Genomic DNA, 12,435 nt, shown 5'->3' with positions numbered 1-12,435 from the left:
CACAATAATAAAAGTTTTTAAGCACTGTTTATTTTTAAGAAAATTAGTGATATATAATTTTAGTATAATATACCTATTGTACATTTAGCGTCGTCACTTTAACTATACTCAAACGCTCAACTTTTAAAAACTTAACTTAAATATACTCGTATCTGTACCTACAACCTACATTACTCAGTTGTTATATTGAAGTGATAGCCACATAACGTGATTAGTGGTGGCATTGTGGCAAAGTTATATAACTATATTATAATATTACGGTCTATCATACAAAAGACTAAAATTATGGTTTTAATAGACCTCGTTATAATTTCTATGTTAATGAAATACTACACACGTTATACTCTGTAGATAAGTCACAAAATCACATTATCGCATCATTCAGAAGTCATTATCTTTAGCCAATTATTACAGAAGTTATATTATTTTACATTCGTATCCAACACCTCGCATAACGTAAAGGTTAACAATATAGTTATTGAATTGATTTGAAATATTCTTGATTTTCATCACATTTTCAAGTGATATTTTAATATTTTTTAATGGCTTGTTTATTTTATACAAAAACTCTACACAAACTGCACAATAAATATATACAAAAAAATACGTATTATAAACAAAGCACATTATTCCAAAAAAGTAATTATTATAAGTAATTCGTTATTGAAGATAAAAAGTATTGGTTTCATTTTAAAATAATTGGCTTATTTTCGATTCTTTACTCACTATACCTAATAACGTCTACTACTTAGTGTATGAATAGTTTTATCGTGGGAAAATTCGATAAATACTTTGAGTTAACGATTCGTATTTAATAGTACATAATGGCGAAGGCGTGGTGATTTTTACATACACCATAGTATATTAATTTATTCCTTTTAAAAAAAAATTTGATGTCCATACTGATGCCACAAACCTATGAGTTATGACATTGCAGCTCCTGTTGTGCTTGAAATGTGTTAAATATCTTGTAGGCACAAGCAATTGCAGCAATAGCGCAGTGTCAAAATATTAATTATTGTTTAATTGTTAAAAATTAAATGCAAGAAAGCCTTGATAATAGTATTGTATTTAACAATCGCGTACCACTTATAATTACTAACGTTAATCTTAATAAATGGCAGTAAGTTAACAATTGTTGATTCAGTCATAATAATATAATATTATATCACTTATGGAAGACAAATGTTGCTATTATACATAACAGTAAGTTATACCTATATAGACATGTCAATGTCTATTCTAAGTGAAAAAAAATCCTAAAGAATTGGTATCATATATTTTTCTGCAGCATGATGAATGATGATAATAGAATTATTTATCACGAGTTGGCGTGTTGTGTAACACTAACAATTATCACACACGGTTTCACGAAAACCATAAAACTTATTAGAGTTGAATTTTTCTATAAAATTCTACTGTACGATTTTATCACATTGGTGTATGAATCATACTTGGGAATTTTCACAATACATTCCTATGTACTATTTCACTGCAGTTCAATTTATTAAAACGGAGTGAGGTAGTCATTTAACGGTACATAAATATTTTTCATTAAACGCGAGTTTTAATCATAAGCCCAATAATAATATAATATTTATACCGATCGGATAATGAAGACGTATATATTATTATTTTAATGTATAGGTACACTATAGTATTATTAGATTAATAACAATTATTGTTAATCAATAAAATTTTATTAAATAATGGAAGTAAACAGTATAGTGTCTATTAAGTATGACTATATTTTTTTATGTTCATACGCGATTGGACATGTTTAATCTACCGTACAGTAGATACTCCTGTATAAATAAGTACATAACGTGTTTTTACTGCGATAAAGTTAAAATAGGTAAAATATTACAAATTCGTTGTATTTAATATTAGAAATAATCAAAATCCGTGTGGAGCTTGGTGATATAAATTTTAAATTCACAGTAATTATATTATAGAAAAGTGGTAAATTTTTCTAATAAAAAAAGAACTATAAACTTAGGTTGAACGTGTTAAAACTTCCCGAACAACCAATTTTTTTTTCGTATTCAAGTTTTTTCTATTATATTTAATATTTTTAGGTTTTAAAAATGTAAATCATAAACGATAATAAACGATAATATTAAATTTAAATAATTTGTGTTATAATCATTGTAGGGTATAGTAGTGGTGGTTCGCAATTAACTTTCTATACGCTGTGTATTGTTCGTTGTTATCCTTTAAGTTGTTATAAAATATTATTATGTTATATAATATTTCTCTGTCGCGCTCACCGGCCCAGTTCGACAGCGGACACCGAAGCGGACTCAAATCCGAAAGTTAAATGTAGTAGATCATAAGTATCGATTCTTCCCATCTCATCTGGTCATCAATTATAATCCACTGTCAATTTCCTCGTCCGTTCTTCCCCCCGACTGAGAGTGCCTAACAACATTCCCCTCATAACTATACTATCCACGATATGTCAGCTTTGAACGTTACCAAGTCCATCTACTATGCATATTTTTATAAACGTGCAAAGGCATTACAGGATGAATATTTGACAAATCATGTTCCCTATCGAGAGAGAAAATTAAAAAAAAGTCAATTACAATTTAATTTATTATAAAATGATAGATGATGCGCGTTCAATACATTTCTTATAGAACAATAATTTTGTTTTATACTTTCTGTAAACAAATGTTTCCATTTTGTGTTTGGTATCAAAAATGCACAACTAATGTGATTTGACGACACAATACCATAGTAATAATAATAATAATAATATGTAAAAGTATATTTTATACTTAATTTAATTCTTCTATACACATCTGTCTTGAACGTAGAAAAATTTGCCTATACTTAACTCCTTAAAATGTGTGTTTTTATGTATTACGCATGTCATGACGTATTATATTAATATCTACTACATAACATAATATACGAAAAATGTCAATCAATATATTTATTTTACGGTTTTAATTAACATATGATTATGTACAACTACAGTTACCCTTATAATTATTATAGGTTACCAATTATTATGCGCCGAATTGGTTTTCAAACCCCCCGGCTCCCACCGTATAAATTAAATTTTATTATTTAGTCTTATCACTTAAACGACTGTACAACTAATATTATACTGTTAAACATTTTCTAAAACAAAAGTTTATTTATTAACCTAATGTATTGTTTTAAGGTGCCATCGGGCCAGATTCAGCCAAGATGACCTCCTGGGATTCATATCTAGCAGTAGCAACATTTCTGTCATCACCCGAAGAATTTATGGGATGGTTCGTCGGATTCGTTTCCCTATTCAGTACAAACCTCTTAAGACCACTGAGGCTAGCGTTAACATCATCTAACAAAAATGCAACTAAGAAGTAAGAAAAAAAATATATAGTCGAAAATAAGAACAATTCTTATTAGAGTAAAGAATGCATTAAAAATTCAATTAAATCAAATACGTAATTCTCAATTAATTTTTACTCATTAAATTAATGAAAGAAAAACACTGTTTTCTTATTAAATTTACTAATCCTCTTTGAAACGTTTTGTATTTGCATTTGCGAGTAAATTTTTAATGTAAACTCCAATCGAAAGAAAAATTTTATTTTTTCGTCGATCAATAAATTATGTCTACTTTCAATTCTATCGTTCCTAAATAGCTTTTACGATAATACACAATATTATATTATGTTAATCATATTATAGGCGTTGATTTTATACTTCATAGCCGGAAATCGGGTTCACTTGATTAAGGAAATGTTAGGCCTCTACTATTTAAAACTTTTAAAATACCTAAATTTAAAAAAAATGATTTCGCTTATTTTGTAAAATATTGTAATGATTTTAAAAGATAATACTGCAAAAGTATTGTTTTTAATACATGTTTAAGATTTTAAGTGGATTGAGAAATGTATTTGTTCTAAAATGATTGATAGTGTAATTATTTTTTTTTTATCATTAAGTTGAGGGTGGTTTCTGGTAGAATTTTCAATTGAACTTCTACTAAGGATTCCTAGAGGGGCGCTTGGAAGACCATTGTGATGGCTGATTGGGAAGGAGGGCTTAGCCTGTGAAACTTCCCCCGATTTCCGTCAATGATAATACTTATTAGTCTAGTTGTATCTCTGGACATTAACATTTACACAATACGTGTTAACAGTCAATTAACTATCGTTCCAATATTATTATCATCATCATCATCACATCATCAACATCAACATTGTTCATTATCATCGTAGTGTTATTATAATAATATACGCTGCACACACGACGATTTTACATCATAATAATATTTAGAATATTTTAGAATAATAATAATATGTTTCGAATATGTGCGCCGACCAACGGTGTGGGTATGCAATGCAAGTCACACGCTTCTGCACGTGTGGAAGTATACCGCGTTACGGCCGGCTCATAACGGATGGAACAATTTTTGCCAATAATTAATACCTAGCTGTTTTCAATAGAATAATACTTAAACGTTTTTGTTTTTCAACAAATCAAAATAAATTATAGTATTATGCACATTGATAAATTTGTTATTGTAAATAATAATAAATTCTAAAAGAAATTTAATAGGTATTTTATTACAAACAAACACATATACTTGTACCTACTTAATTAATTGCCGCGGTGGTACCTATAATGTTCAGCTATAGTTGTATGTTCGGAATAGGTAAATAATATTATATTATTTTGTTTTAAAATTGAATGAAATTTATGAAATATTTTCGGACCGATTAAATTGAAATATGTTATATTTTTTCAATACAACGGGTTTTCTAGATTTATTATTTTCTAAATTCTTATGCCCGTTCAATTTATACTTTCATAGTTACATATTATATATCCACGTTGTGAGTTATTGATTTTTCAAAAAACATTATATCTCAAACGTGGAATATGACTGATGATATTAGACTTTTACGGATATTATCAGTCAAGTTGTGGCATATAATGCAAACATACATTTTCTGAATCCCTATCAGATTACAAAGTATGAGATATTAAAACTTAATAGTAATACTTATATATATCGATAAAAGAGTAATTCGAGCGCCAGGTGTTGTGAGGAATAATGGAGAAATGCGTAAAAACGATTAAGATTTTAATTAGTATTTACACTAAAATATCCATTTTACAGTTTTACAGTTAATGTCAACAATCCCAAAAATTATAGTTTCATTTTTTTTTTGTTAGAAGAAAAATTACAAAAACAATAACGAAACCTTACAACTATCACAATATAACATTTTGAAGGTCAATGGCACTTAACTTTTTCTTTAATTCATAAAAGCTGTTTAAAAAAACAACTTTTAAATATTATCCTATGCTTTTATGTATTTATAACCATAATGCGACAACTATGAAATAAATAGTCGTAAATAAAACTCGTAAATTATGATTTATAGTTTTTACCTTTTACTCAAATACGATTTCAATACAACTAATCAATTTTAATTGGATTAACTTGTTTTGCTTATATAACTAATTAAGTATTTTTTTTTAAAAAAACGTAATTTTATTCTATGAACAATTTAATAAACAATATAGTTTACAAGAAAAACAGTTTTTCAAAAATAAAAAAAACAAATGTATTAATGTCGTATTTAAACAATTTAAGACTGGACATGTTAGATAATATGAACAAGTTTAAAGCTAAACTTTAAATAAGAAGGTGATAAATGATAATATAATAACCAATATAATACGTGTTTTTTTTTATTGATTTTACGAGAGTTAAGTTAAAATATCATAGAAAATGATTATCTTTATATTTGGAAAAACAAACATACTTATTTACAAATATACTTGCAGCACATTGTTAATGTGTAGGTACCTACATAATATTTTAAATTATGAAAATTATACGTTTACGTAATAACACGTAAATTAATGTAGGTTAAATAGGTACTTAGAGTCGTAAAAGATTAAATGATTTTATTAAATATGCAAGTCTTACAACGAATGTATGTTATTACTTCATGGTTTAATCTATCTTTCCGTAGTAAAGTCACACACTAAACTAATATATAGGTACCAAAAACACTGATATTTTATTTAAAAACATTATTGAATGATTAATAAGTTATTTGATAAAATGTATTTATTAATAATGTCAGTCATGTCTAATAGAGCTTAATATTATGTTTAATGTATGTACTTAAAGGATTAATAAACATTTTATAGAAAAATAAATGATTAATATTATAGTTTATAGGATTTGGTTATTCTATCAAAATACTTTAAAACATAACTGGGCCATAAATTACATTGTATTTAGTCATTATAATCAAATATAAAATTTTATTAGGTATCAAGTTTAAATTCCACGTAAAAAGTGGTTATAATTTAAAACAAGACCATCCATAGCCTGTAGGTATAATTATTTCCACTTATAGGCGTAATCCAGTGGGAGGGGTGGCAACTGCCCCCCCCCCCCTAGATATTTAATTGAGTGGGCGAAAATGTAGTTTTACCCTATAGATTTTTAGTTTTACCACAGATTGCCCCCCCTCTTCCTCAAGAATTAACTCCGGATTACGCCTATGTTTCCACGTACCTATAACTACTATAGTTTCTTAAATGCTTAATAATAGTATATTAGTATGCGTAGACGCATGGGGGGAGGGGGTTCAACCCCCATCCCAATGGTTCTTTTACTATTTAAAATCATAACATTTCTATTATAATGATTAATAACATTTTTTTAAAGTGCCGTTTTATGTCGTTTGTAAATCGTCTATAGTTTTTTTAACTACTTCCCGATTGAGCACCATCTCACTTTTTAACAACGAGATTGAGTACGAAAAGTGTCAACAATTGTAATTGTGTTGTAAATTATAAAATACTCTTATCATGCTTTATAATAAAAATATAATAAAAAGCATATTCCTACGTGGAGCTTATAATAATATTCTTACCTTTAATTTGGTTAAGTAAAATATTTTTTTTTTAAATATGCTTAAAAATAACTCAATAAATTGGATTATCCTGACCATAAACTTTGCTAATTTATGCGTTGATAAGATTATAAATCTTATAAAAAAAATGATTATTAATCCTTTTATTATTGAGACTACGCAATACACATGCGGTTTTGACTTCCTCTTAATTGTTATTTCAGTTAATTGTAATTTATTATACTTTCTGAAAAATTTCTGTAAATAAATATAAGTTTAAAATAAAATAATATTTTATGTATTCTTGAATTCACCATGTTGTCAATATACCTTGTTATGCCCTTAACCAAAGAAATTATTAACAAAATTATACGAAAAGTAATGAAATTAGAAATTCTTTTATAAAATAGATGTGGCCAATAGGGGCTAATACAAAAAAAAAATGCAGTATTTTTATATTCCATTCTAAACACATATAAAATTATTATATATTTACATTTTAATTTAAAGCCCTTCCTATTAGAGATTTTTGAGAATGCTTATATTTATACTTAGAGGATGTCATAAATAAGCGTAGATACATGTACCTACTTATTGATCTTCTTTATATCTAAATTGTTATTGATTTTTTTTAATAAAAGCTATAAACATAACCAATTTTTTTAAATGATTGTATAAATAATTTATGTTTTGAACAGTCGAGCTTTAAAGCAATTGAGGTATCGAAGTTTAATTATAGTTACAGACATCAGCTTTTAAAATAAAATTGTGTTTTAATGTCGACATTCATATTCAGTGATGACACATTGGTGGTTATGTGCTTTTTATATTTACTTATAATTATTATTATTCTTTTTAATTAATTATAATTATGATTACTCCCAGTCACGTTTCTTTTGTTTATATTAGTGTTAGTTTGTTTTAATTTATCGAATAATCAATTAAATTAAATATAGGCAAATAAAACAATTATATTATGCCTTTAAAATGTGATTTTATGCTCTTACAAAATAATTTTCGTTTCAAAAATATCGATAAATTCTATTCTATCGGTATAATCATGTTTATTGTGATACTATACAGTAGGTATATACAGTAGGGCTAATGGCTATTCAAGGTAAAACACTATTATTATACACTGTGCAATATAATTATTTAATTATATAATATTTTTATTAATCTGTTATTATACCTGTTTACACTGTTTAAAGACTTAAGTTTTAAAATCTAGACAGGTTAATTCCTGTATACATTATAATATAGGCCCCATCCCTTACATCGTATTGCATTATATACGATTACATACATCACAATTGATTTTAATTTACAATTTCTTGATTATCGAATTATTAATTCTACGTCCACTTTTATTATACGTATGGTCAGCGTAATAATAAATCTATTATCATTTAATAACGATTTGGCAATTTTCATATAATTGAGTGTCACCATATTGACACACGTCCTACAGACGTTGCAGTAAATATTTAGACACGCAATCGCTTTCGAAAATGACAGAAAATCATTGATTCCGTAAAAAATCGCCGAGAGTGAAAAATATCAGTAGGTGCGTGTTTACAGTCGCTGAGTTATTAAATTACAATTTATAAGAATCCCTTGAAATGTTTTATAATAATAATAATATATTGTATCGAAAACATCGTACGAAATGTTTACAATAAAGAAATCGCACAAAATTGCCGTAGTCGGGCGTAGTAGGAGGTATATGCATAGGAACTCGTAGTAACTGAACGTTCGGTGACATAACCTCTACGGTAAATAAGGTTCCACGATTCCGTTTGATTTGTTGTAAAATATTTTAATAACTTTTATACGGTACCGCGCGATGATACTATAATTTATAAAATCGAATAATTTTATTATTATGACGTGTGTATTATTATTTGATTTGTCGATTCGTACATTGAGGTATCCGTCAATTATTATTACCGAATTGACTTAACCAACTATACAGTCGAGTAACTCGAATCTCGAGGGGTATAAAAAATAAATTCAACTTATGTATTTTCGAGTTATATACCTTAAACGCGAGTTAATTAAAAACACTTCAAGGGGCAAGAACAAAATCGAGGTTTCGAGTTACCGAGTTACCATGAATCGACTGTATTTCTTGTCGTAGTCGTCTAACAACAATAATATTGTACATAGTGCAAAAACTGTTCAAACGTCAGTGTAAATAATAATATATAAATCGTACTGAGCAACGTGTTTCATTTCACTCTCGTATAACAGTCGCATAACTCGAGGGTTTCGAAGGGTTGTCTTTGACGGTGTCAATATGATTAGTTGTTACAAATCAATTAATATGTAGGTACAACACCGTATGAATACTGAATATAGAATTAATATTATAATTGCGATATAAACACGGTATTATAACAACACGATTCAATGTAAGTCTCGATGTATGTACCTACCCACCACGGGCTTTGTGAAATGAAAAAGCTTTTATGGAAATGAAATATTAAACGATACGATGTACGCCGATTGCATATGCTTATTATGAACAATTTCGTATTATACTAGTATTGTCCTACCTATTTGTATGTAATAATTTAAATAGAATCATCGTTGTGGCAACAATACACTACCTATGATTTAATATCATTTTTTCAATATCAATTCGCGTCCTCGTCTAGAAACTTAATTAGGTAGGTACTATATAATATGATTTACATACCTATACATTAGGTATTTCGGCAATATTATAGTTCGACAGTGTCAATAGCCTCCGTTTCGCTGTTGCACTACAACGATAACAGCGGTACCTATATAGGTAGATATTTTTTTTGAAAAATCACGTGACAATCGTTTTCTGGTATCGACCGTCTACGCGGTATACGGTAGTTATACTCGCGGCCAATGATAAATTCATCAATATTATAAAATATAATAATAATTAATAATAATATGTAGGTTTAGGCAACAATATTAAACAGATGAGGCTACTATAATGTAATACTGCTGCAGCTGTTGCACAACAATTAATCAATACCTACGGTAACATTCGAAAAGCACATGTTGTTGATCGATCGATAAACGCGTTTCTCAGTATATTTGACCGTTCTTGGTAAATTTTTTCAAACAGTACAGAGTGATAATGATGCTGCATTGAAAGTGTTCAGGTCTTATTTGCATACTAAAACGCACATTATCGATTATTATAATATTTTTTGAAACTGTACGAGCACAACTAAAATATTATACGTCGTCATTCACACATGTTTTTATTGATAGTGCATTATAATACGAATACCTACCTAAATTTTTTGTTAAAATGGCAATCGATGCTTTAAAATATGTCAAACAGATAATTTATACTGTTGTTTTTACAATGAGATTTCCGGAAAAATGTTTGAGGTAGCACTAGTTTATTTATAGTAGTTAGGAGGCTGATACAGATACGCGAACTGAGTCCCAATAAAATCTTTTAGAACGAATTGAGTCCCGGATTGTTTTAAATTAGGTGCAGACAAATTGAGTCCCGTGAAATAAAATATAATAATCATACTATTACTACTACCCATAGCTGAAGCTGATCGAGTCCAGCATGTTTAAATAATAATTAATTCCCGCCAAACTTTAAAACAAAAAAAATCTTTCTTTCCATACTTACAGACTTTAGGACTGTAGCTAAAGTGTATAAAATAATATCGGTGATTATAGCTTTCAACTGTACAAACAAAATCCAAAATTTCCGCCCTATATAGTCTTAACATTATTAGAATTTTAAAAATTATATGAACAATATCACATAGTTGTGTCCGTATAGTATTAAGGTATACTGTTGACTTTATATTTCCTCAAAATAATCCCAGGACTCAATTAGTATATTTTTCGGTTCCCGATCGTATCAATTGTAATATTTTTCATTTATATCTGGAATTCAATTAGTTATACTAGTTTTTTTTTTCCGTCCAGGACTTCAGGTATAATATGGACTCAATTAGTAAACACAAAGTTAGTAGGTATAGATACTTCCAGGCTTATATAGTATACTACGTTTATCGATTAAGAGTTGACACATATTATGATACTCGAACATTGCTTTGGAGTTAGTAGGTACAGATAAATATTTGGATTTTCCTCAGTCTTCGGTTAAAATATGTCGAAAAACAATAGCATTTCTGCGATAAATGGTTTTAACCGTGTGCGTATTTACTATTTCGGAAATTTCAAGTAAACAAAAATACGTAGTAATAATCATAAAAATTGTTTAAATGATCACCGGTCAGTTGTTTAAGTAGAACAACTGGAAACATCAATTTCGCTTGTTAAAATGAACGCTCTGTACACCTTGAAAGAAACATTTCGAGAAAAACACCTACAGCACATTATACAAATGTGGTTTGTATAGAGTACATATTAAATGTACCTATAATAATATGGCCGTAGGTACAAAAATCAAAGTAGGTTGACCTCTAATGAGATCGATATTCAATTAAAACAAATTAAACACGGTCAAATAGTCTATAGAGTGTTATATAGATAAATATAATGATAAAATTTTACTTATAAAAACCTATAATTTTGACAAATATACAAATAGTTACAATATGTTATTTCATATTTGGCTTAAATATTAATAAATTGATAGGTATAGTTATTTAATATTTTTATTACCAAACAATTCATTTTTTCACTATGGAATAATAATAAAGAAACGTCTTCGATGTTATGACAATCATAAATTATTTTTTATCTGTTCGTGATGAGAATGATAAGGAAGACGATGACACTATCTTCGGTCATGGATGTATGTGTAATAGGTGCGATTTTATATATTATAGTGACCACGGTGTTTTTACTTTTTAATTGTACGTGACTCAACTGAAATATTATTCCTGTTGTCCAATATTGGTTTTTAAAGATTTCTTCTTGATTTTAAACTCTGCCAATGGTTTATTTATTAATTTATTACTTATTTATAAAATAGTACAATTTTAACTTGAATATAGTTATTTTACGTACGAATGCGAATCGTTACCTTTTAATAAATGTTAATATTTAACTCAAATTGGAAATATTAAGCGACTAAAATACATAACAAAAATATTTAAAATCAATTTTGTGGATTAAATATAATACTTAAGTTAAGCAAATATGTACCATCGTTTTAGAATTATTATTTAAATTTAATATCCAGAGAATAAACCGTTTCATTAATTTTTACATTGGTACTTAAATACAAAATGTAATAAGACTAAAGTCCTCTGAGTGTGTTGACGTCGACTTGTCATCTTAGGAAAGTCATAGGCGCATTGTAGAGATATTCGATTGTAAAATATCTATAGGTAATAGTTTTTCTGTCTCTTTTTTATAGAACTATTGTGCCACTGAATGAGTATGCATAGTTCTTTTTAATAATTATTATTTCCTTGAGTAATAATATTCCATTGGAATTTTATAAGGAAAATAAATGTTGATACTCCTGAACCATAAAAGGATAATATTCATGAATAGTAAAACTCATTGTAAATATACAAGAACCATATTACACAATACACTCTTCACATTAAGCTAATAA

At 27.7% G+C, this 12,435-nt stretch overlaps 1 protein-coding gene across 4 annotated transcripts in view; it reads left to right on the top strand.

The window, feature by feature from the left end:
• LOC132940318 (facilitated trehalose transporter Tret1-2 homolog) overlaps positions 1 to 12,435 on the top strand; it is a 78,063-nt gene that overhangs the window by 29,518 nt on the left and 36,110 nt on the right. For all 4 annotated transcript variants that reach the window (XM_061007840.1, XM_061007843.1, XM_061007842.1 and 1 more), the window contains exon 2: positions 3,176 to 3,359. In XM_061007840.1, coding sequence (XP_060863823.1) covers positions 3,176 to 3,359 — 184 coding nt within the window. The remainder of the gene's footprint in view (positions 1 to 3,175; positions 3,360 to 12,435) is intronic.

This window comes from Metopolophium dirhodum, chromosome 3, assembly GCF_019925205.1.
Source record: "Metopolophium dirhodum isolate CAU chromosome 3, ASM1992520v1, whole genome shotgun sequence".
NCBI lineage: Eukaryota > Metazoa > Arthropoda > Insecta > Hemiptera > Aphididae > Metopolophium > Metopolophium dirhodum.
This window is presented reverse-complemented; position numbering and strand designations above follow the sequence as displayed.